General features: G+C 46.3%; 1 protein-coding gene and 1 pseudogene across 1 annotated transcript in view; one reads left to right on the top strand and one right to left on the bottom strand.

Annotated features, from left to right (window-relative positions):
* SLC4A5 (solute carrier family 4 member 5) overlaps nt 1-25,658 on the bottom strand; it is a 115,847-nt gene extending 90,189 nt beyond the window's left edge. The window contains exons 1-2 of the mRNA XM_062209682.1: nt 25,622-25,658; nt 4,619-4,693 (exon numbers count right to left, since the gene is read on the bottom strand). Of these exons, the coding sequence (XP_062065666.1) occupies nt 4,619-4,691 (73 nt within the window). The 5' untranslated portion in view covers nt 4,692-4,693; nt 25,622-25,658. The remainder of the gene's footprint in view (nt 1-4,618; nt 4,694-25,621) is intronic.
* LOC133772282 (glycine cleavage system H protein, mitochondrial-like) lies at nt 1,990-2,518 on the top strand (annotated as a pseudogene).
* Nucleotides 25,659-26,796: the final 1,138 nt, after the last annotated feature.

The raw sequence follows: 26,796 nt of genomic DNA on the forward strand, positions 1-26,796 counted from the left end.
CACTTAATGTACAGGCTTCCACGTGGAGACAAGTTTCAACTCAATTGGGTAAATATCTAGGAGCATGATTCTTGGTTTTTACTATGAAACTATGTTTAGCTTAGTAAGAAACTGCCAAACTGTCTACCACAAAGCTTATACCACTTGCATTCCTGCTAGTGATGGGAGAGCATTCCTGTTGTTCTGAATCCTCGCCACCACCTGGTATTGCCAGGTTTTTGTTTTTATTTTAGGCATTCTAATAGGTGTATAGTGAATTTCTTTGTTGTTTAATGTATAATTCTCTAATAGTGCACAACCTGGAATCAGAAGCAGAGCTGGGAGTCAAATGCAAGCACTCTGAGATTGGACGCAGGCATCCTGAACAGCATCTCAACTGAAGTGTCACACACCTGACCCAGAGCTTTGATTTCTTTTATCAGTCTCACAGTTTTCCTTAAGCAGATCCTGTATATATCTTGTTAGGTTTATGCCTAAGTATTTTTCATGCTAATTAAAATGGTATTGTGTTAAGATAATGTAGTTATCATTTTTTAAACATTTTTATTTACTTGAAAGGCAGAATAATTGAGATAGATTAGGTAGATAGATAGATAGATAGATAGGGAGATTCCATCTGCTAGTTCATTCCTCAAATGCTGGCAACATCAATCAATGCCAGAAGCCCAGAACTCCATCTGGTTCTGACACATGGATAGAAGGGACCCAACTACTTCTGCCATCACCTTGGTGTGCATTAGCAGGAAGCTGGAATAGGAGTGGTGAGAGTACTCAAACCTAGGCACATTGATATGAGATGCAAGTGTCCCCAGGCAGTATCTGAACCATTGTGCCAAAAACCCACTCCAGGAAACAATGTACTGATTGATTATGGCATATAGATTTATTTATTTGAAAGGCAGAATTAGAGAGAGAGAGAGACAGACAGAGAGACAGAGAGACACAAAGAGAGAAAGAGAGAGAAAGAGATCTTCCATCTGCTGGTTTATTCCCCTAATGGTTGCAATCGTCAGGACTGGGCCAGGCCGAAGCCAGGAGCCAGAAGTTTCATCTGGGTCTCCCACGTAGGTAGCAGGAGCCCAAGCACATGGGCCATCTTCTGTTGCTTTCCCAGGCACACTGGCAAGGAGCTGAATTGGAATCAGAGTAGCAAGGACAGAAATTGGCACCCATATGAAATGCTGGCATCGCAGGTGGCAGTTTAACCTGCTGTAACACAACGTCAGCCCCTAGAAAAACTTTTTTAAAGAGGTATACTTGGGGGCTGGTGCTGCGATGCAGCGAGTTAAAGCCCTGGCCTGAAGTGCCGGCAGACCATATGGGTACTGGCTCTAGTCCTGGCTGCTCCTCTTCTGATCCAGCTCTCTGCTATGGCATAGGAAAGCAGTACAAGATGGCCCAAGTCCTTGGGCCCCTGCACCCATGTGGGAGATCCAGAAGAAGCTCCTGGCTCCTGGCTTTGGATTGGCACAGCTCTGGCCATTGTGGTCATCTAGGGAGTGAACCAGCAGGGGGAAGACCTCTCTCTCTGTCTCTATCTCTCTCTGTAACTCTTTCAAATAAACAAAATAAATCTTTTGTTTGTTTGTTTTTGTTTTTCTTTGACAGGCAGAGTGGACCGTGAGAGAGAGAGAGAAAGGTCTTCCTTTTCCATTGGTTCATCCCCCAATGGCCACTGCGGCTGGCGCACTGCGGCTGATGCACTGCGCTGATCTGAAGCCAGGAGCCAGGTGCTTCTCCCGGTCTCCCATGCGGGTGCAGGGCCCAAGCACTTGGGCCATCCTCCACTGCCTTCCCGGGCCATAGCAGAGAGCTGGCCTGGAAGAGGGGCAACCGGGACAGAATCCGGCGCTCCGACTGGGACTAGAACCCGGGGTGCCGGCGCCACAGGCAGAGGATTAGCCTATTGAGCCACAACGCCAGCTAATAAAATAAATCTTTAAAAAAAATAGGTGTACTTGGGTGGCAACCCTTGGTACCCCTGCGAACATGGCACTGCAAGTGGCGCTGAGTGTGCAGGCCACGGCCTGCAGCCTGCTTGCATCTGCTGGGCCTGCTGCACTCTGCTCGCCTCTGCCCTGGTGACTACAGGCGGGCACCGTCTGGATGCTATGCACAGGACCTGCTCTGCTCTCGACATGTAAATTCACAGAGAAACATAAATGGATAACAACAGAAAATGGTATTGGAGCGGTGGGAATCAGCAATTTTTGCAAATAAGATGTTTTTGCAATAAGATGTTGCTTATTATAATCTGCCTGAAGTTGGGACAAAATTGGAAAAACAAGATGAGTTTGCTGCTTTGGGAAGTGTGAAAGCTGCTAGTGAACTCTATTCTCCTCTATCAGGAGAAGTAACTGAAATTAATGAAGCCCTTGCAGAAAACCTAGGACTCGTCAACAAATCTTGTTATGAGGATGGTTGGCTGATCAAGCTGACACTGAGTAACCCTTCAGAGCGAGATGAACTAATGAGTGAAGAAGCCTATGAGAAATACATAGAATCTGCTGAGGAATGACAGTGGGACCCTTACATGAACTAGTATGGAATAACGTAATCCAGCACAATTATCTTAAATTAGTGGCAGATAGAGCTTAAAATAGCAACTTTTAGCAATATTGATGGGAAGACATATTACTTTCAACTCTGCCACTGGAAGAAAATATCTGCTAACTTTGTAATGATGAACACAATATGCATAATATATGGCAGTGAACATAATATGCATATTTTCCCACAATACGTTGTGATTTTTACACTAGGCTCTAGGCACTAGTATTCAGAACACATGAATTTATCTGTGGTAAAAACTAGTTCTACACATAATGTAATTCAAGGATACCATTGTTATCTTAAGCCTTATATAATATTGTCACTTGCTTATAACCATCCCTGGATTGGGGTCAAAATATGTAATGATCTTTCCATCGGAAGTAACTGGGAATGCAGAACAGTTTTTGTTAGTTGTACAGTGCCAGAGAAAGAACAATACTATCTTAATTTTGCAATATACTGCATTTGCTGGTGCCATTTAATACAGTGGAGCAGCAGCTCTGCAGCAAAATAAGAAACATAATAAAATTTGCAACTTCCTCATTAAAAAAGAGGTATACTTGGTATGTTAACAGAAGAGAGAAAATGGAATGATATAAAATGCTGAATTAAAATGAATGGAGTGGAAAATTTTTGGCCATGGTCTAGAGATACCACACAGAAGTGGAGTGTCAGTTTACCCAGACATTTGTGTCCAAATGTCTCTAAAACCACAGCTCACCCATTCACGTGCTTTTCTGGACTCCTAGTCTCTCCTGGGTGTAATGAGGATGAAGTACATGGAAATTTTGATGAAATGCAGCCTCCCTTCCCAGGGGACCAGTATCAGAGTGACTGCTGTTCTTCCTTCCTGCACTCCATTGCCCCTAGTAGGAGGGGACTTCCTTCCCTATGCTCATCCTTGAAGCAAGCTGTAAGTTGAGGGAAGCAGCGATCATCAGTATTGAGAGAGAAACAGTTGCACTCTAAGGGCTCAGCATGCTTGGGTCTTCCAGTGAAGTGTTCCTATTCTTTACCCTTGATTGAGGGAATGGAATGAGAAGCAGCCAGTATAAAAGAAAGGCTTCTGCCCAAGAGACAGATGCCCTGGGTGCTCCCTGGTGTGCCCCTGACTTGTTTGTGGCCGTCCTGCCTCCCTGGGACTTGCTGTCTTCATCTGTAATGCAGGGATGAAAATCCTCTGAGAACATTAGAAAGAGATCTTGTATGGGAACATAATTATGAAAATCGTGATTGGGGCTGTACTCAGAAAGAATCTGGTTATTAAGGCAATTGGGGGAGACATCAGTCAGGGAAATATTTTACTTCCTGTTCTGGATCTAAATGGTCCCACCTTTTCCCGGCTCTGATCCTAATCAACAAAGCTAATGAGCCGCCTCGAGGAATGGTTTGCCTTTCCCCCAAGCCTAGACTCCTTGCTGTTTCTACAGCACCCACCTCTCACTGTGAGCATCTTGCAGAGGTTAACTCAGGACACGCTCGCCTAGGCAATCCTTACTACATTCGTTTCAGTTAAGAGTTCCAGAATGGTTCTACCCATTCCACAGCATCTTGCTGGGCAGCAAGGTTAGTGTTTGCCTCAAAGTGGGTCGGGGGTGATGGTGGGGGCAGCACCCTGTCTGGCTGCCTCTGCAGAACCCCTGTGGCTGCTTCTGTCAAGTGAAGGAGACTTGGAGCCTCTGAGTCAGCATTTCTGGAGCAGGAGAAATACCCTTCTCAACATCATCTTATCCTGCTACCAACTGAGGTTTGCAGAATCTATAAGATGCTGACATCTGGCATTTATTAGTTTGTAGATCTTATAAAATGAGGTGAGTTTAATTTTGTATTGGGGGAAGAAGCTATACCCCAACCCATACAGGCAAAATGGCAGTTTCTTGTCTCCAGCCTGACCACATGGTCCCTTTAGGACATGATGAGTGCTGGTCCCACCAGTTTCAAGGAGGCACTGTGGGTGAGTCAGGACAAGGGAATGGCCCTTCAGATTCTCCAGCTGGAAGAGCTGTTGAAAGGACACTCCTCAGTCACTCCAAGGATTTGCATCAAGCTTTCAAAGTGGTCTTACCTTGGTCCCGACATCTACTCCTGTAGTTGGTGGGGTCCAGCTTTCCTACCCCAGCCTTCTCCTCCACCTTCATGACTATAAAGTAAAAGATGAACATAGCCTTAAAAATGTATGTGGCAAACAAGGATTTCCAGGAGAAATGATCAAATACATAAAGTGGAAGGCCTTAGCTAATACAAAATTAAAGCAAAAGAAGAATCTCATGGATCTCCAATGGCAAACACAACTCTTTTTCAAGTACAAATGGAACATTTACAACAAGAGCACACATTCTAGGTCACAGGAAAACCTAGATAAAATTTAGGTCAGTAAATTTACCATACTTTTAATATATACTTTCTGAACATAGTTTTTTTTTTTTTTTTAAACAGGCAGAGTGGACAGTGAGAGAGAGACAGAGAGAAAGGTCTTCCTTTTCCATTGGTTCATCCCCCAGTGGCCGCTGCAGCCGGCGCACCGCGCTGATCCGAAGCCAGGAGCCAGGTGCTTCTCCTGGTCTCCCATGCGGGTGCAGGGCCCAAGCACTTGGGCCATCTTCCACTGCACTCCCGGGCCACAGCAGAGAGCTGGACAGGAAGAGGGGCAACTGGAACAGAATCCAGCGCCCCGACCGGGACTAGAACCTGGTGTGCTGGTGCCGCAGGCAGAGGATTAGCCTTTTGAGCCGCAGCGCCGGCCCTGAACATAGTTTTAACAGGAAACCACAACAGAAATTATTAAATATTTAGAATTCAACACTCGCAGCTACTACATATGAAACTTATGGAATGCAGCATATCAGAGGAAAAAGGGAGGGAAGAAAAGGAAGAACAGAGGGAGGGGAGAGATGGAAGGAAATACATGTGATAAATATTCACAAGAAGCCAGAAAAACAGGAGAGAAAACCCCAAGAAAGTAGAAGAGATAAAGAAAGTATAAAAGATAAAAGCAAAAACTAATGAAATAGAAAATAATCAGGGGCTGGCGCTGTGGTGCAGCGGGTCAACTCCCTGGCCTGAAGTGCCGGCATCCCATATGGGCTCCGGTTCTAGTCCCAGCTGCTCCTCTTCTGATCCAGCTCTCTGCTATAGCTTGGGAAAGCAGAAGAAAATGGCCCAAGTCCTTGGACCCCTACACCCACATGGGAGACCCAGAAGAGGCTCCCGGCTCCTGGCTTCAGATCAGGTCAGCTCTGGCCGTTGCAGCCATCTGGGGAGTGAACCAATGGATGGAAGACCTACCTCCCTCTCTGTCTCTACCTCTCTCTGTGACTCTGACTTTCAAATAAGTAAAATAAAAAAATTTTTTTAAAAAAAGAAAATAATCAAGCATAGACAGCATTAGTAAATCCAAAGGCAATTGTTTGAAAAAGTTATTAAAAAGACAAGCTATATAAGACTAATGAAGAAGAAAAGAATATTCACAAGTAATCAACATAAGGAATAAAAAAGAGACATCAGTAAAATATAGCAGAGAATTAAAAAAATTATAAGAGAATCCCATGAGAAAACTATATGCCAACAGGTTTTAAAGTGTAGATAGTAAGAGCTACCATGGCTATGTTCCATGCTCAATTTTAAGTGTTTTGAAGGCTGATTTAATTGAACCTTCTCAACAACCCTATGAAGTAACATTATTCCCATCTTACAGATGAGGAAAATGAGACAGAGATTAAATTACTGCCTAGAGGGCCAGTGTCATGGCATAGCAGGTTAAGCCACAGTCTGAGATCCTTGCATCCCATATAAGTGCTGGTCCGTTTCCAATTCACACACCTCTAATGGGCCTGGGAAAGCAGTAGAAGATGGCCCAAGTCCTTGGGCCCCTGCACCTGCATGGTAGACCTGGAAGAAGCTCCTGGTTCCTGACTTCAGATCAGTTCAGCTCCAGCCATTGCAGCCATTTGGAGAGTGAACCAGCAGATGGAAGTCTCTCTCTCTCTCTCTCTCTCTCTCTCTCTCTCTCTCTCTCTCTCTCTCTCTGTAACTGCCTATCTCTGTAACTCTACCTCTCAAATAAATAAATAAAATCTTAAAGTTTTATCCAAAATGTCAAGCACTAGATAGCCTTTCTTATGAAAAATAGTTCTCAAAAACAGATAAAGAGTAAGTCAAGAGTGGATAGGTACATCTGAAGACAGGAAGCAGCGAGGGGCTGAAAACAAGTTTGTTGAAAATCACAGTTAAATCCTCAGATGTCTCTTCTGGGCTCAGTCTCCAGAATACCCTTGCTATTCCAGAAGATGGAGGGATTAACTCAGAAGGCCTTTGGATAGCTAGGCTCCTAGAACACAAAAGCACCTTAGACCCTCAGGCAGGAATTGGGGAGATTTGCAGATTCTGACATTTTGGGAACTTCTAACACAATGGTGAGGGCCCATCCAATTGTCCACTGTAAATCTTTTTTTTTTTTTTTCTTTTTGACAGGCAGTGTTAGACAGTGAGAGAGAGAGAGACAGAGAGAAAGGTCTTCCTTTCGCTGTTGGTTCACCTCCCAAGTGGCCACCATGGCTGGCATGCTGCACCGATCCGAAGCCAGGAACCAGGTGCTTCTTCCTGGTCTCCCATGTGGGTGCAGGGCTCAAGGACCTGGGCCATCCTCCACTGCACTCCCGGGCCACAGCAGAGAGCTGGCCTGGAAGAGGAGCTACCGGGACAGAATCCGGCGCCCCAACCGGAACTAGAACCCGGTGTGCCCGCGCCGCTGGCGGAGGTTTAGCCTAGTGAGCCGCGGTGCCGGCCCCACTGTATATCTGTCATTCAGCAGATCCAGCTCATCCACATGGACAGTCGCACTCCAAAATATGAATGGCTAACCAAGAACTGCCAGAATGACAGAGACCAAAACAAACAGGAAAAGAGAAAATCCAATCAAGGACATTGGAGCAATCTAGGCAGGAAAAGAAACCATTAAACTGCTTAGCATTTTCAAGGAGGCATGAAGAACATTGTATCCATGACAAAAACAACAAGGCAGACTACTACAACCTGAGACTTTCAAAGAATAGGAAGGGACTCTTGGAAAGTTAAAATGTTAGAAGACAGGCAGGAACTTAGTGGTTAAGATGCCACTGGGGATACCTAGCTCCCACACTGGAGTGCCCGGTTCGAGTCCTGGCTCCACTTCTTTGTTTTTTTCCTAAAAGATTTATTTATTTATTTATTTGAAAGTCAGAGTTACACACACACAGAGAAGGAGAGGCAGAGAGAGAGATATGTCTTCCATCCGCTGGTTCACTCCCCAGTTGGCCGTAGTGGCCAGAGCTGTGCCCATCCAAAGGCAGGAGCCAGGAGCTTCCTCCGGGTCTCCCACATGGGTGCAGGGGCCCAAGGACTCAGGCTATTCTCTACTGCTTTCCTAAGCCATAGCACAGAGCCAAATTGGAAGTGGAGCAGCCGGGACACAAACCGGCGCCCATATGGGATGCCGGCACTTGTTGGCAGCTGCTTTACCCGCTACATCACAGCACCGGCCCCCTGGCTCCACTTCTGATCTGAGCTTCCAGCTCATATGCACCCTGGGAAGGGAGCAGATGATGACTAAAAGTACTTGGATTCACGCCACCCACATGGATACCAGTTGGAGTTCCTGATCGCTGTCTTCATCCTGGCCCAGCCCTGGATGTGGCCACCATCTGGGGAGTGAACCAGTAGATGCAAGACTTCTTTGTCTCTCTTTCAAATTAAGTAAAAATAAATAGATAAAAATTTTAAAATGAACATTTAGAAGAAAAAATTTCAATAAACAAGTTGGGACATAAAGTTGAAAGAAAATGCCAGGGCATAGAACACAAGCACAAAGCACAGAGACATTTTCAAAACAGTAAGACAGGGGCTGGTGCTGTGGCATGGCGGGTAAAGCCACCGCCTGCAGTGCCGGCATCCCATGTGGGCCCCGGTTCAAATCCTGACTGCTCCACTTCCAATCCAGCTCTCTGCTGTGGCCTGGAAAAGCAGTAGAAGATGGCCCAAGTTCTTGGGCTCCTGCACCCATGTGGGAGACCCGAAAGAAGCTCCTGGCTCCTGGCTTTGGATGGGTGCAGCTCCAGCCATTGCGGCCAACTGGGGAGTGAACCAGTGGGTGGAAGACCTCTATCTCTCTCTGCCTTATCTCTTTGTGTAACTCTCTCTGTGTAACTCTGACTTTCAAATAAACAAATAAATCTTAAAAAAAATATTAGTACAAGGGGCTGGTGCTGTGGCATAGCTGGTAAAACCTCCGCCTGAGGTGCCAGCATCCCATCCCATATGGGTGCCAGTTCAAGTTCCAGCTGCTCTTCTTCCTATCCAGCTCTCTGCTATGGCCTGGGAAAGCAGTAGAAGACGGCTCAAGTCCTTGGGCCCCTGTAGCCATGTGGGAGACCCAGAGGAAGCTCCAGGTTTCTGACTTCAGATTGGCCCAGCTCTGGCAGTTGCTGCCATCTGGGGAGTGAACCAGCGGATGGAAGACCTTTCTCTCCCTCCCCCTCTCCCTCTCCCTCTCTGCCTCTTTAACTTCACCTTTCAAATAAATAAATAAGTCTTTTTTAAAAATAGTAGGACAAGACAAAGTAATCAGAGCATCAATCCAGGAAGAACAAGCATCAAAGTAATAAGAGTTCCCTGAAAGAGATGAGAGGAACACAGTGGAGGGAAGTGTTGTGGCACAACAGGCTAATCTGCCGCTTGTGAAGCCAGCATCCCAGAGCCCACATCAGAGCACTGGTTTGAATCCTGGCTGCTCTGCTTCTCATCCTGCTCCCTGCTAATGTTCCTGGGAAGGCAGCAGAAGATGGCCCAAGTGCTTGGGCCCCTGCACCCATGTGGGAGACCTGAACAGAGTTCCTGACTCCTGGCTTCCATCTAGCCTAGTCCAGCCCTGACCATTTCAGCCATTTGGGGCTAACCTAGCAGATGGAAGATCTCTCTCTCTCTCTCTCTCTCTTTCCCCCTCTCTCCTTCTGTCACTCTGGTTTTCAAATAAAACTCTAAAAAAGGAAACAATAGTGGAGAAGAAATTATCAAGGAAGTAACATGAGAACGTTTCCCAGAACTGCAGAATTTGCATTTCCTTATGGAAAGAGCCTGCTGAGAACCAAGAAAAATGAATGTTTTAGAAATCCACTCCAAGTCACATCATCGTAACATTTTAGAATATCAAAGAGAAAGAGCCCTTAAAGGTTCCATAAGAAAATAAGTCACCTACAAAGAACGAAACTTAAGAACTGTCATATTTTTGCAACTGCGTAGTAACTGTGGAAGCTACAGGACAATTGGCGCTATGCTTCTGAAAGTAGGAACAAATCTTGGGGCCAGCACTATGGCATAGAAGGTTAATCCTCTGCCTGCAGTGTCGCCATCATATGAGTGCCAGTTCAAGTTCTGGCTGCTCTACTTTGGATCCAGCTCCCTGCTAATGTGCCTGGGAAAAGCAGAGGAAGATGGTCCAAGTACTTGGGCCCCTGCAACCATGTGAGAGATCTGGTAGAAGCTCTTGGCTCCTGCCTCCCAGCTCCCAGCTGTTGTGGCCAACTTGGGAGTGGACCAGGAATGGAAGATCTTTCTTTCTCTCTCCTTTTCTCTCTGTTTCTCTGACTTTCAAATAAATAAATAAATATTAAAAAAAAGAACAAATGTTTTCCAATTTAGAATTTGTCTTAACCAAGCTATCAATCAAATGTAAGGGTAGAATAGGACATTTTCTTTTCTTTTTCTTTCTTTCTTTTTTTTTTTTTTTTTTTTTTTTTTACAGGCAGAGTTAGACAGTGAGAAAGGTCTTCCTTTTGCCATTGGTTCACCCCCCAAGAGGCCGCTATGGCTGGCACGTACGGCCAGTGCGCTGCACTGACCCGAAGCCAGGAGCCAGGTGCTTCCTCTTGGTCTCCCATGTGGGTCAGGGCCCAAGGACCTGGGCCATCCTCCACTGCACTCCCGAGTCACAGCAGAGAGCTAGACTGGAAGAGGAGCAACTGGGACAGAATCTGGCGCCCCAACCAGAACTAGAACCTGGGGTGCCAGCGCCGCAGGCAGAGGATTAGCCAAGTGAGCCGTGGCGCCAGCCCAGAATAGGATATTTTCATACATAAAATGTCTCAAAAATTTACCTTCTGTGCACCTTTTTCGGGAAGTGATTAAAGAAGGACTTCTACCAAGATGAAGGAGCACCTAAGAAAGGAAAAGAGGATGTGGGATATGACACCACAAAGGGCTAGCTAAGGGAACTGCTAGGAGAAGAGCTATGCAGCAGCAATAGAGAGCAACAAGTGCATCTTAGAGTGTGCTTGGAACAGGATGCCTTCAAGAAAAAACTGGAACTGAAAAGTTATCTTGATGTGTTGAACTGTTTGAGAGAAAAAAAAGTATGTCTACCGGGAGGGAGGGTGGGTGTTTGGTGTAGAGGTTAGGATCCACTTGAGATGCCGGTGTCCCATTTTGGAGAGCCCGGGTTCCAGTCCCACCTCTACTCTTGATTCCAGCTTCCTGCTAATGCAGGAATCTCTATGTATCTCCACATATAAATCTCAAAAACATAATGAGTTAAAAAAAGGAAGTTGTGAAAAGATACAAACAAGATATTACTTACATAATGCTTTAAAACACATAATGCCAGGGCAGACATTATAGTGCACAGATTATGCTGCTGCTTGGCATGCAACTCCCATACTGAGTGCCAGCTCAAGTCTCGAATACTCTGCTTCCAGTCTGGCTTCTGCTAATACACGCCTGGGAGGCAGTAAATAATGTCTTAGGAACTTGAGTTCCTGCCACTCCATGGGGGACTAGGATACAGTTCAGGGCCGGGCGCAGCCCTGGCTCTGGCAGGCATTTGGGGAATGAATCAGCGTGTGGAAGATCTCTCTCTCTCTCTCTCTCTCTCTTGCTCTTGACTTTCTTTTCTTCCTTCCTTCCTTCCTTTCTTTTTTTTTTTTTTAAGATTTATTTATTTATTTGAAAGGCAGAGTTACAGAGAGGCAGAGGCAGAGGCAGAGAGAGACAAGAGAGACAGAGAGGTCTTCCATCCGTTCGTCCACTCCCCAGATGGCTGCCATGACAGGAGCTGCACAGATCCGAAGCCAGGTGCTTCTTCCAGGTCTCCCACATGAGTACAAGGACCCAAGGACTTGGGCCATCTTCTACTGCTTTCCCAGGCCATAGCAGAGAGCTGGATCAGAAGGTGGAGCAGCTGAGACTCGAACTGGCACCCACATGGGATGCTGGCACCGAAGGTGGAAGCTTTACTCACAATGCCACAGCACTGGCCCTCTTGACTTTCAAGTGGATGAAATGAAACACACACATAATACTACCAATATTGCTTATGGCCACCTTTATAAGTAGTGAAAGCACAGAATTGTGCAGGGGCATGATACACAGTAACTTCAGGCTACCCCTGAGGGAGGCAGAAGGTTTAATGGCAATGTTTTAGCTGTATTTTTGGTATTTTTGGATAAATAAAGATATGAAGCAAATATTTTAAAAATTAAATGTTAGGGGGCCAGTGCTGTGGCGCACTGGGTTAACACCCTGGCCTGAAGTGCCAGCATCCAATATGGGCGCAGGTTTGCGTCCCGGCTGCTCCACTTCCCATCCAGCTCTCTGCTATGGCCTGGGGTAGCAGTAGATGGCCCAAGTCCTTGGGCCCCTGCACCCACATGGGAGACCCAGAAGAAGCTCCTGGCTCCTGGCTTTGGATTGGCGCAGCTCTGGCCATTGCGGCCAATTGGGGAGTGAACCATCAGATGGAAGAGTTTCTCTCTCTCTCTTTCTCTGCCTCTCCTCTCTCTGTGTAACTCTTTCAAATAAATAAAAAATAAACCTTAAAAAATTAAATGTTATTTCTGATTATGGATATGTGATGTCTATCATATTATTCAAATTTGAAGTATCTTTTAATTACAATTAAAAATGTTTATAAAAAGAAAAAAGATAACTCCCCAATTCTATAAATAATAGGCTTAGATAAAATGGGCCAGATACTCTGCACAGAAAATGGAGGGAAATCCTCACACTGCAATATATTATTATGAAATTTCAGGATACTACCTGTGAAGAAAAGAAAGATCCTAAAATCCTCTCGAGGGAAAGAAGCAGAACCAAGTACCTGGGCCCCTGTTACCCACGTGAGAGACCTGGATGCAGTTCTTGGCTTCTGGCTTCAGTCTGGCCCAGATTTGGGTGTACAGCCTTTTGGGGGAGTGAACCAGCAGATGGAAGATATCTCTCTTTCTCTGTCACTCTGCCTTTCAAATAAATAAGTAATTCAATCTTTAAGTAACCGATAATTTATCTATTTGGGAGGATATAGAAGAGGTCGATGTGGTTTGAGATAAGTAAATATTTACCTGTAGGTGATTGATATCTAGCTTAACAAATAGCAGGTATTACTATTATTATTATTATTATTATTATTATTAGAGGAGTACAGGTGACCAACAGGAAGAGCAGTAAGAACTCCTGGTGGTTGTCTGGGAAATGGAACTGTGGAGTATGGGGAAGCTGGGACGGGATTCCAATGCTTTTTAATCAAAGACCTTATATGTATTAATTGATTTTAAAATCATGGTTATATACTATGTTAAACATTTTAAAACAAGTAATTTAATATGACACACATGTTCCCACTTCATGTGGGAACTGTATCCCTGAAAATTCATGGTTAAACATATATGTTCAAAGTGGATAATGTTTACAATACTTAGAAGTACAAAACAAAGAATGCTTTAAGGCAGTAACCCGATGCCTTTAGCATGGATCAGTCACCCAAGGGCTTCTTAAATTGCAGATGGATGGACCCCATTCCTGCAATTTCAGATTCAGTACTCCTTGCAGGGTGGGGCGGGGGGCAGGACTGGGAATTCGATCTCCAACAAATTCCTGGTTGATGTTGATGCTGCTGATCCAAGGACCACACTTTAGAACCTGCTGTTTAGGGGCCAGGGTTGTGGGGCAGCAGGTAACGCTGCCAGCATCCCATCTAATCACTGGTTTGAGTCCCTACAGCTCCACTTCTAATCCAGCTCCCTATACTTCTGCCTTTCAAATAAATAAATTAATCTTTTAAAAAAAATCCCTAATACAAATGAAACCGTTTTCAAGCATGTTTTTAAAAGTGTGTTCTTTTCCACTTGAAGTCATATGGACACTCAGATCAGAAAATACAAGTGAATACAAAATGACACTACAGAGGCACATAGAGATGAGAACTCTACAAAACTACAGAAGTCAGGAGCTAGAACATGGCTGACATACAGGTTAAGGCATACCTCCTGCTTCTGAACTACATGAGAACATCCCCCTCACTTGTTCTGTGCTGGTTCCTGCTTCCTCGCAATTTGAAAGGAGCTCCCTCCAGGAGTATGCAGAAGTGAGAGGAAAACCCAGACTACCCCAGATCATCTTCCAAAGAAGCCATGCATCTGAAATTGAGTGTCAGCCATATGGAAAGTGTTTGCCCTGATCGGCCCCTAGGCTGCCCCATAAAGATCCTCAACCAAACCCGCGACACAAAATTTCCATCTTCAGCATTTCACACAATGTCTATTAACTGAGGGTCAGATACTTTGCTTTCAACATCTCATTCAATCCTCACCACAATTCAGTGAGGAACACAATTTTTACTGCTGAAGACTAAGAGGATGAAGTAATTCATTCTGGATCATAGAGCCAGCCATGGTAGAGTTGGGATTCAGACTGCATTCTTCTTGATCCCCAAGCCCAGGGAAAGAAGGGAGGGAAAGTGGGGGAAGGAGAGAGGGAGGCATGGAGGGAGAAGGGGAGAAGAGAGGGGAAAGGGGGTCTGGTGCAGGTTTCTGACAGCCTTCCACTTGTGGGTTCCAGGCTCTTCCTAAGGTCCAGCTACAAGACTCCCCCCACCAGCAATGGCTTCATAATAAATTCCCCTTTGCTCTTTGGCTAGCTCCAGTTATCTGAGTTATTTGCATCCAAAAATTACTACCCAGTACAACCATCCACTACAATATGTTGCCATAGGAGTTATGCTAGTGGCGTGCCCTCCCTGGCATGTATGCAGCAAATGGAAGAACAGCAGTTTCTCGTATCTGCATTCCCTCCATCACCAACTGCCTCACCAGTATTCTCCCATCTATCTGTTTTTTTTAATTGAAAGAGCTTTATTTAATATATAATCTCCATACAATTGAGTACAACAAGTTATAAAAGCTCTTTGTAAAATTTTATCCCTAGGATGCTAAAAACAGAAAAATCAATTCCAGCAACAAAGTCACTCTCTGATCTTTTGACAGGCAGAGTTAGACAGAGAGAGAGAGAGAGAGAGAAAGAAAGAAAGGGTTTTCCTTTTCCATTGGTTCACCCCCCAAATGGCTGCCACAGCCAGCACTGGGACTAGAACCCGGAGTGCTGGCGCTGCAGGCAGAGGATTAGCCTAGTGAGCCACAGTGCCAGCCGCTCTCTGATTTTAAAAGCTTTGTTCTTAGACAAGCACTCTCTTGTAGGCCAAAAAGTTATCACGAATAAAGCAAGATCTATGATCTGAGGAGATGTTCATATATTTCTATTAATTCCAAAGTTTGAATTAAAGTTTTAAATTAAATATCTCTATGTTAATACAGATAGATTTTGGCCAAAGATGAACTACAATTTTTACAACTTAGAGAAAGTTTGGAGTCAGAATAAACATTTTTCTTTTTAGTTAACTGTGAAATAAAGCTGCAGACTAGATGTAATATCTACATGTACCCTGTCACCTGGTAACAGCCACCCACATGCACACACATGCACACACACAAACATGCCAAATTGAATTCACACGGGTCAGGAAAACAGTCTTTAAGGGACAACCAATGGCCTAGATAATATCTTATTATGTTCCCGACTAGCATATCTGAAATGAATCTCTATTCTTCCAAAACCTGGTCTCCCATCCATCTTTAGACCATAGATCATCTTGGCATCGGGCATGGCTCTAAGGTGAAGGATCAGACCAAATTCTTCTCTGTCCTTAGTCATTTGATGGACCCTGGGATCCCTGAGAATCCAGAACCCTAAGCCAATAAGACTAAGGACCAGGATGCCACTCTGGTGAACAGACATCCAGGGCTCCCTGCCCACACAGCCTTCATGTGCAGCGCAGCAAGGAGAGAGTGACACACCCGCCCTTGAAGATGCACAGCTCTCTACCGTCTGAGCACCCCTGTGCCCCACCTGCACGGGCTCATCAACCCAATCCACAAGTCCACACTGACTACCCACTTTGCTCCAGATCTTGGCACTAGCCACTGGAAACAAAGGAGACAAAACAGTTTAATTACTAAGGAAGAAAGGCAAAATATGGCAACAAGTCCTCAAGGATAGACATCCATGTCCCCCAAAGAAAGCTAAAACAAATAAATAATAAATAAATAAATAGCTGTGCCACAGTCACAGGTCAGCTGTTTGAGAGTCTCTCTTTCTGCTCTGTCTTGTAAGCCACTTGATCTTTATCTCAAAGAACTCTAGACCAGCCCACATGGTGTCTAGTGAACCCCTCTGAGAGCCTGAAGTAGTTCAGAAAAAGACCTGCCCAAGGGCATTTGTGGGATTAGTGAGAGAACTAAATTGACAAGAATAACACTGAGTCACTGGGCTTTAGACCAGACGCCAGGGAAAGGCCACCCTCCCAACTGATGACTTGTCCATTGCCTCGGGGCCCCGCAGACCAAACACCCATGCCTGTCCCAGGAAAGAAAGGACAAAACAAGCCAACAGAATGCCCCCAAGAAAAGCAGCAGTGAGAAGGCCAGGTTCTGTGTCTAAAACCTAAAAAGAAAAATGTGTAATGAACAGAGGCCAGCCATTTTCCAATGTTACATTAGCACATGCCATCAAATTTCCCAGCTTTCTGGGAAAGAAGCAAGGCAGGTTTTGCTTACTTTATCAGTATTTAAGCTGCTCTCACAGATGGGTTAAGACAACAGACATTTACATGCCTCGAAGAGAAACATCCAGTTCCATGGGATGAGAATAAGAGAGAACTAACTCACCAGGCTGTCAGACAGCAAGGGTCTCCCGTTGTTTCTGTTCATTTTGAGTGGGGTTTTGTATCTGGAACTCGAGAACGCAAGGCACCAGGGTGATGAAGACAGTGGAATTTTTAAAAGAAAGGCAAATATCCCACGCTCGTTTGGAGGATTTATCTAGCCTTCCTCATATTCTCTTCCTCAGTGCGTGTGAAGCTCGCTTCTAAATACTGTGTTCCTACTATGAAGCACATTTTCCCTTATCTGCATAGCTTTGTCTAATCTCCCTGAAACTTCAAGCTGCAGACTTACCTCTGTGTTCTAGCACTGGATCCAAAACCAGGGAAGGCCAGGGCCACTCACTCAGTTCCTGCTGGGTGGCAAGAAGGGCTCTCTGTGGTTTCCAGGCTGAACAGTATTTGGGGCATGGGAGATTGACTTCTGGGGCTCAGTGGCGGCCAGCCATGTGATCAGGGTGGGGGAAGGGACACTCCTGCATGGTCAGGGATGGATGCCTGGTTGGCTGACAGACAGGGTAGAGTAGGCTCTGAATAGAACCGGCCAGGATAATAGGCAGACATCTTTGCTTGGAATTTCTTCTTGGATTTCAACCTGGTTATTTTTTTTTTTAATGGAGAGATAGGCTTCAGCCTTGAGTTTTGAAATGCTACATGGTTTTTATTCCAGATCCTTTTTGGATCTGTCTTGGAAGGAAATTAGAGCTGGAAGAGAACTTAGAGGTCCTCCAGACCTACTCCAAGAGGGAAACCAAGGCCTAGAGAGGGGTGATGGCATTTCCAGGAGCCTGCGGAGGCCTGGGCCTGTGGTTACATACTGGGGTGACCCCAACTGGCACAAAGTCACAGCTCCCCTGAATGTCTTCACCTTTCAGGCTACTCGAGCTTTGAAGACTGCTGGGATGCTGGTGATGGATTTTATCTTGTTGCCTATATGTACCCATATGTGCAGCTGTCAAGTCAGGGCATGGGTTAGAAATGGTAGCGGTCCATACTTGCTGTCAGTGAGTCTTTGTAAACACGTGCACTTAAGTTTAGGAATCTCTATCTCAATCTACATAAAAATGACCTTTTTGGAGGGCTCAAAAGACAGCAAAAACTGGAGACATCTTTGATCTCAAAGACCTTGGCGACCTAGAGCTAGACTAGAGCCATGGGGGTGACCTCCTAGTTCTCACCTGCTTCTCTGCCCAAACAGGATGACTGCTGGTTGCCTGCTGATGAGAGGGAAGGTGCTAATGATGGTAGAGATGACAGAGGGGAGCTGTTGGCTGTAGGAGTAGCAGGGTGATAGCGGAGGTGGGGTGCTGGTTTGGGTGCAGATGGCGAGCTGCAGAGGAGGTGGTGAGGAGTAGATGAAGGTGGTAAGGTAGGGATAGGGAGTAGAGGCAGTGGTGGTGATGGAAGAAGGAGTTAGAAGTCCTCCTGAATGAGGGAGGAGATATTCTCATTACTATCATGTTGATAATCCTGGATGGCCTGACCTGCTCTGATTCTATTGTGAAATGGGAACATCTTGCCATCAGGAGCTTGCAGAATGCTATCTTGTTCCCAAAGCTGTGTGACCTTTTTTTTTTTTTAAAGATTGTATTCATTTATCTGAGAGGTAGTTACGGACAGTGAGAGGAAGAGACAGAGAGAAAGGTCTTCCATCAGCTGGTTTACTCCCCATATGGCTGCAAGGGCCAGAGTTGGGCTGATCGAAAGCCAAGAACCAGGAGCTGTCTCTGGGTCCCCCATGTGGGTGCAGGGGCCCAAGTGCTTGGGCCATCTTCTACTGCTTTCCCAGATCAAAGCAGAGAGCTGGATGGGAAGAGTAGCTGGGACTAGAACTGGTGCCCATGTGGGATGCCAGCACTGCAGGCAGAGGATTAACCTACTGTGCCACAGCACCAGCCCCTACAGCTGTGTGACCTTTAGGAAATCAATTTACCTCCCCAAGCCTCAGTATTGTTGGAGCAGAATTTGCACTTGATTGAATAGTGGTTGTTAGGAGAAAACCTCTCTCTCCCTCCAAGCACTTTTACCTTGCACTACAAAGCAGGAGCTTCTGTCCCATGTGATGTCTTGAGAAAAGCACTCTCCACTTACTTCTCAACCTCCTCACTTCCTACCCAGCAGAGGCTGAGTGGCTCATGTGCTTGGAGTTTTCGGGAGAACAAAACGAGTGCATGTCAGGTCTCAGATTCTTCCGAGCTTCATCCTTCTGAAAAGTGCGTGCCCCAGAGAGGCCCATCCTCCTCTCCTCTCTTCTTTTCACAGGAAACTCCCCAGGCAGGCTCTAGCTCTGAGACAGGGGAGTCTCCCAGCTCTGGGTAGATATGTTTGATTCTGGGAAGAAAGAATTAGGAAGCCCAATTGTGCATTCAAAACCTTTTCCAATTGGATTTATCTGTTATGAATTTATTTTTGGTTACAGCAGCTTCACTTCTGTATCTTATTTCTCATTTGGTTTCAAGCACAGAGGGAACTTAAAGATTATGAACCTGTATTGTCTCAAAGACAGCGTGATGAGTTAACAAAAGAGTTTACACAATACATGGAGTGGGTTGGACTCAACGCTCCCTAAGTTCCTTCAGGCTCTAATATCCTGTGAGTCTGGCAGTCTAGGGGCTTCTCTGGAGAACATCACACTTACGCTCATGGAGCTGGGTCAGAGGAGATGTTGAGACTCTTAGTGTGGACAATTCCCTAAGCTCTAACTCCCTTCTTTCCTGCTCTTCAACCAGATGGAGATCTTTCGTCTTCGCACATCTTCCTCTTCTGCACATACACCAGCCCCTGAAGACTCCCTTTACTCCCCCCATCACCTGCATCTCATGATTAATACCTACTTCTCTCCCTTCATTGATACCAACAACCTCTCATTACTGCCCCACCAATCTCTTACTCAAAAGCAACTATCCATTAGCCTTCTCCTCCTGCATTAAGTTCTCTTTCTTCTCTAGAGAAAGTCTGCCGTCAATGGGAGAAAACACAAATACACAGAGTGGCAGACAGTGTGTGTGTGTGTGTGTGTGTGTGTGTGAGAGAGAGAGAGAGAGAGAAATAGTGGAGTTGGGAGGGACAGAGACCTCATCCCCTAATGCCTGTGACCAAACCCATTCCTGCCCTTAGCTGTGGTTTAGTTTTGTGAGCCAAAAAACATGTTTAGAGAAGATCTTGCCATACCTTTCCTCCACTAGCCCTGCCCTCTGACCTCCTACCCAGGATGCTGGTTCACCCTGTTGGCTTTAGCACTGGAGTAAATGCTAGGGATGCTTTCAATTCTTCCTCAGCACCAGCATGGTGACAGCCGAGACTGCACATTGGCTTGGGGGAAAGGGATAGGACTGGCCCCTGTGGTCCTTGGCCAGAAGTGCTTTTCCTCCTTGGAACACAAGACAAGTCTGGAGACATTTGTGGCTGCTCTGGCAGAATGTTTGCTACTGCAGAGAGGGTTCTATTGGCTTCTAGTGAGGAGAGGCCAGAGATGCTGCTAATATCCTACAACGCCCAGGATAGCCCCCACAACAAAGAATTATCTGACTCCAAATGTCAATAATGCCGAGGTCACAAAATCCTGGATTGGACTCTTTAGGCTCCTCTGGTCCAGTCCAAGCAAGAATAAAACTCACAGGCCCACCTCACTCATCACGGCTCTACCAGGAGGGGAAGCTAAAGACTCTTAGTCATTTGCAGCAATGGACTTCCATGCCTCCATTTCCTTGGGATTCGTGGAGGACAGCGTGGCTGCTCACTGGGACAGAGTCTCTTCCATCTCCTGGCTAAATGCCATCTGAATCCCACCTAGGTTTAGTATCTGGCGGGGTTTAAGCAGGTTTGACATATCTCTGGTTTGTAGGTGAAGTTCAACAAAGAGAGACACCTGCTATCCTAGAGGCCTGCAGGCGTAGGCCCTTGCTTGTGAGACAAGGATTCATTTGAGGGTCCTAGCAGACTTTTCTAGAAACTTTACCCACAAGAAGTTTCCCGTGAGCTGGGCAACAATCACGGCAGAATGTGCAATTTCTGGCTTCCAGATTGTTTGTATCAAGCTTTGGCAGGTGGTACAATAACTGGCTGCCCCAGATTCTTCTGGGCTTTAGCTGCTTTTGAACCATATCCAGGGCTGAGGAGGGAACATACTGTGATGGTATCAGAACTCTATGGAAAGGCAAAAAAAAAAAAAAAAAAAAGATGAGCGATAGCTTAAAGAGAAGTCTAGAAACAAAAAGCAGCCAAGCCCAGGTCACACTGTGGATGAGCCCTCTCCTTCCCTCATGCCTACCTACTCCCTGATCACTGCTATGGCCTGGGGCCTTGGCACACAAGACACTAACCACAGGTGTATCCTGCTGCTCCTTTAATACCCTGAGCTCACTCCTACCTCAGGACCTTTGCATTTGCTGTTTCCCAGCCTTAAGCATGGTTTGCTCCCTTGTATATTAACTCTATGGTTAAATGCCATCTACCAAAGAACTTCCTGAGGCTAGTGCTGTGGCGTTATCAGGTAAAGCTGCCGCCGGCAGCACTGACATCCCATATGGATGCCAGTTCGAGTCCCCACTGCTCCACTTACAATCCAGCTCTCTGCTATGGCCTGGGAAAGCAGAATGGCTCCAAGTGCTTGGGCCCCCGCACCCATGTGCTCCCACATGGAAGAGGCTCCTGGCTCCTGGCTCCTGGCTTTGGATCAGCACAGCGCCGCCTGTTGTGGCCAACTGGGGAGTGAACCAGTGGATGGAAGACCCCCCCTCCTCTTTTCTCCCTCTGCTTCTCTGTAACTCTTTCAAATAAATAAATAAATCTTACAAAAAAAAAAAAAAGCATCCTGACCAGCCTGTCTCAAATGCCCCATGCAGTCCTTAATTCAGCTTTATTTGTATATGTGCATTTCTATCCCCCAACATATTATATGCTGATTTGTTTATTTTTTCCTCTGTTCTTCTAATATGGCCTGGACTTCGTTTTGCTCACTGATATATCTCTGACACCTAGAAGAGACTGGTTTGCTGATGGTTGGGTTCGAATCCCAGCTCCACTGCCGGTGGGATCTTAGGCGGGTTATTTTGTTTGTTTGTTTTGCCCAACTGAAAAGATGGGAAGGATCCTCACTTCTCCCTCCAGGGTTGTTGTCTGAGTGAATCAATGTATGTGAAAAGGTCAATGGCCCATAAGCAACAGCACCCACTAGGAACATCATCATACTTATTATGCTCCCAGGAAATTGCCAACATGTCAATTCTGAGAAGCTGAGGAGGGTGATGAGAGGTACTCCCAGCACCTGGCACGGGTGGAGCTGGCTTTGGGGCTTCTCTGCGAACTGGCAAGACCAGGGGCCTGCGCTCCTCTTTTGCTTGCTCTCTGCTGCCCTCTGGAGGCTGGCAGTGATGATAGTCACACAGGCTGCTGCACAATCTCCACAGACAGCATGGTTTGCCTTGGAAAGGAATGAGACTTTGCCTTATGACAGTCCCTCTACCTGGGCATCCAAACCACCATCATTTATAGATGAGATGAGGAAACTAAAATCTCAAGAGGATAAAGTGGCTTGTCCAAGTCTTCAGAGCAGGCAAATGGCTGAACTGGCCTTGGGAACAGGAATAGGAAGGTTTGCCTACAAGCTCTAAAAACTGTAACATCACGAAAGACAGAAAGCACACATTATGTAAGACATTTATACATGCCTTGCACAGTGAGGTTCTGAAGTGTTAGCCAGTGCCTCCCCCGCCCCTGATATCTCCTTCACCTTCTCTCCCTTCCCCCGCCAGTCAGGCCATTGCATGATCACTGCCCCTGGGAGAACGTGAGGCCGGAGTTGTGGGCACAGTGCTGAGTCCCCACTGCTCCACTTCCAATTCAGCCACCTGCTAATGTACCTGGGAAAGCAGTGTTAGATGGCCTAAGCACTTGGGCCCCTGTCAGGCACAGTGGGAAAGATGGAGTTCCAGGCTCCTGGCTTCAGCCTGGCCTAGCCCTAGCCATCGCAGTCATTTGGGAGACATTGGGATGGAAGATTCTTTCTCTGTAACTGCCTTCAAATAAATACATACCTCTTTAAAATGAGAGAGACTGTTGTCTTGACTGGTGCACAACAGTTTTTTTCATACTATTTGTTGAACTCTTAACATAGAGTTAATCATATGTGTATAAAGTTAATTGAAAATAGGTCTTAGTAAAAAATAGGGGGGGGGGGGCTGGCACCTGCCGCAATGGGTTAAAGTTCTGGCCTGAAGTGCCAGCATCCCATATGGGCTTCGGTTCTGGTCCTGACTGCTCTTCTTCTGATCCAGCTCTCTGCTATAGCCTGGGAAGGCAGTGGAGGATGGCCCAAGTCCTTGGGCCCCTGCACCCGCATAGGAGACCAGGAAGAAGCTCCTGGCTCCTGGCTTTAGATTGGCGCAGCTCCAGCCATTGCAGCCATCTAGGGAGTGAACCAATGGAAGAAAGACCTTTCTCTCTGTCTCTTCCTCTCACTGTCTGTAATTCTACCTTTAAAATAAATAAATAAAATCTTTTTTTTTTTTGACAGGTAGAGTTAGACAGTGAGTGAGAGAGAGAGAGTAAGGTCTTCCTTCCGTTGGTTCACTCCCCAAATGGCTGATACTGCCGGCGCTGCGCCGATCCGAAGCCAGGAGCCAGGTGCTTACTCCAGGTCTCCCATGCGGGTGCAAGGCCCAAACACTTGGGCCATCCTCCACTGCCTTCCCGGGCCACAGCAGAGAGCTGGCCTAAAGAGGAGCAACCTGGACAGAATCTGGTGCCCCAACCGGGACTAGAACCCGGGGTGCTGGCGCCGCAGGCGGAGAATTAGCCAAGTGAGCCTCGGCACCAGCCTAATAAATAAATAAACTCTTTTTAAAAAAAAAAAAAGAATAGGAATAGGAGAGGGAGGAGGAAGAGGGGTGGGAGAGTGGGTGGGAGGGCAGGTATGGTGGGAAGAATTGCCATGTTTTACAGTTGTAATTATGAAATGTATGAAGTTTGTATTCCTTAAAAGATTTATAGAGAAAACATAAAATAACATAAAAAATGAGAGAGAAAAGACATCAAGTAGCCTCTTCTCTTGGGGGAATTTGCTAGACTCCTGGCCTAGGTAGGCCAAAGTATGGAGGAAAAGTGCGAAGAGAAAGATCAAGGCCATCCCCTCCCCTTCATCCTAGAAGTGTTCCCCAGCGCGAGGATGAGAGCTGGATGGGAGTCAAGAGACATAAATATGCTTGGTTCTGAGACGGCTCATCCTGCTCCCTGCACACCAGAGAGCAGGCAGCATCTCTATGGATACGTGGGTCTGAGACAGAGAGGACCTCTGACTTGCTTCTCAGAGAGAATGACTGCAAGGTGTGTCCAGGCCAGGAGGGCCCTAGGCAAGCTTGCCGAGGCAGCATGAAGAGGCAGAGGGAGAACTATCTGCATGGTGACCTTCAGGCACCAACCATGTAGAACCAGACAGGACAAGGACAGATGGCATCAAAGATGCCTTTGTAGGTCCCTAGCAACCTGGAACCCTGTACTCTATCCCACCCCAACTCCAAAATGCAAGCTGTGAAGGGAACTCAGAACTGACTGGGACTAAGTGTCAGCACTTTTTTAAATATAGGGGCTCAAAATAAAGATGGAGGGTTTTAGAAATAAACTGATTCTTCTTACATGACTTCAGGGGCTGAAACTGGAAGAATGTGTCTTTAAGAAAACAGTGTTGAGTAAATGCATGACTTAAAGATTAATTTGGATGCCAGTGCTGCGGTGTAGTGGGTAAAGCCACTGCTGGCATCCCACATGGATGCCAGTCCGAGTCCTGGCTGCTCCACTTCCCATCCAGCTCCCTGCTAATGTGCCTGGGAAAGCAGTGAAAGATTGCCCAACACCTGGGCTCCCATGTGGGAGACCAGAAGAAGCTCCTGGCTGCTGGCTTTGGCCTGGCCCAGCCCCAGCTATTGAGGCCATTTGGGGGGTGAACCAGGGGATGAAAGGCCTTTCTCTCTCTCTCTCTCTCTCTCTCTCTCTCTCTCTCTCTCTTCTTTCCCCTTGTCTTTCTCTGTAACTCTTTCAAATTTATACATAAATCCTTTTTTAAAATCAGTTTAGGAGTGAAGCATGGGCAGTGGACAAAGGCAGCAACATCGTCACGTGCTGGGCTCGGTACGCGTTATTTATGTCTGCCCTGAAACAGGGTGACTGCTCCTTAGACAGGCTGAGCTTGTCTCCTGGTTGGCCCTGCACAATCACCATCTGCCCTGTCATCTTGGCTTCACCCTTGCAAGGGTTCCAGGCTGGGCAGTTAAGTTGTTACTCTGCTAACTCTGCTTGAGATACAAAGACTGAGTGGCCCCAGGGGCGGGCCAGCTCTGAGCCAGAAACAGAAATAAGGTTTTTCCAGGCAGGTGGGGCAGGGGGCCTGAGGGCCAGGAAGTGGAGCCTGGGGAGGGGCTGAGAACCTCAGGGAGACGGCAACTGAAAGGTAGCAAGGGGCAGGTGCTGTGTCTTGAGAACTGAAGATCGGACACTGGGTGGAGCTGAGAGGACACAGTGGAAGGTTTACACTTAGTATTTCAGATGGAGCAGCTCAGGGGCACAGCGAGGCCCAGGTTATAGGCACAGGGGCCAGAAATGAAGATCTGGTTGAGTTTGGAGACCAGAGAGGAACTGAGTGGCTGCACAGAGACACAGAAGGGGCTATAGTCTCTACCCACTTTGTCCTTTTGAGTTTTGAAACTTGTGTCTAAATTACTTATTCTTTAAAAAAAAAACTATAAATAAAACTAAAATTTAAAGGAATCCAGCCTATCTTGTCTATACAGTTTCCTAGATCAACTGTAACACCATTTTGTTTTTAAAACCTCATTACAAAAACAAATGGCCTGTAAATATTTTTGAAAAAAATGGTCAACGCACTCATTTAAAGAAAAAAAACGGAGACATAATGAGGTGCCAGTTTCCCCTTTCACAACAGTGACAGTGGAGGGTGACAGGCCTCATACTTGTGTGTACGCTTGCTTGTTAGACTAAAGAGGAGCACGGCCTCACATGGGCCACTTTGGCAACATCTGTATAACTTTGAAACGCACATACCTTTTGGTAGCAGTAATCCTTTGTCTGGAAAGTTATCTTACGGATACACCTGTGAACAAAGACAGATAGATGGTTTGGGCCAGTGACTCATTTCACTGCACTCCTATCAGAGGGGCATCATGGGAATTAAATGATATAATACACAGAAGTTTAATGAGGTTCTGGCACACAGTAAATGTTCAATAAATGCCAGAAGTTATTATTACAACATTGCTCATGGAAGAAGAATATTAGAAACAATCTGGGTGTCTATCAGTGGAAAACTGATTTAAAAAAAAAAAAAAAAACGAAAAAGCTTTGTCTTTATTTTGTAAAACCATGAAGGTTTTAAAGAGAATGAAGGCCGGCGCCGTGCACACCAGGTTCTAGTCCCGATTGGGGCGCTGGATTCTATCCCGGTTGCCCCTCTTCCAGGCCAGCTCTCTGCTATGGCCCGGGAAGGCAGTGGAGGATGGCCCAAGTGTTTGGGCCCTGCACCCGCATGGGAGACCAGGAGAAACACCTGGCTCCTGGCTTCGGATCAGCCCGATGAGCCAGCCGCAGCGGCCATTGGAGGGTGAACCAACAGCAAAAAGAAAGACCTTTCTCTCTCTCTCTCTCTCTCTCTCTCTCTCTCTCTCACTATCCACTCTGCCTGTCAAAAAAATAAATAAAAAATAAATAAAGAGAATGAAGAAACTCAGAATGATCTTTTAGAAATATGGTTGGGTGGGAAAAAGCAGAGTATAGAATGGTCTTTTTTTTTTTTAAAACGATTTATTTGAAAGAGTTACACAGAGGAAAGGCAGAGAGAGAGAGAGGTCTTCCATCCGATGGTTCACTCCCCAGATGGCCGCAATGGCCAGAGCTGTGCCGATCCGAAGCCAGGAGTCAGGAGCTTCCTCCCAGTCTCCCACGTGGGTGCGGGGGCCCAAGGATTTGGGCCATCTTCCACTGCTTTCCTGGGCCATCACAGAAAGCTGGACAGGAAGTAGAGCAGCCGGGTCTTGAACCCGCACCCACATGGGATGCTGGCACTTCAGGCCAGGGCGTTAACCCATTGCGCCACAGCGCCAGCCCCAAGAATGGTCTTAAGGCTCGCCATTACTCATGTGTGGAGCGTGCCTATGAGTACAGGGTCTCTCCAAGTAGGAAGTTACAAAAACTGTTGCAGTGATGTCTGCTGGGGAGGGAAC

This window comes from Lepus europaeus, chromosome 13 (assembly GCF_033115175.1).
Source record: "Lepus europaeus isolate LE1 chromosome 13, mLepTim1.pri, whole genome shotgun sequence".
Taxonomy (NCBI): domain Eukaryota; kingdom Metazoa; phylum Chordata; class Mammalia; order Lagomorpha; family Leporidae; genus Lepus; species Lepus europaeus.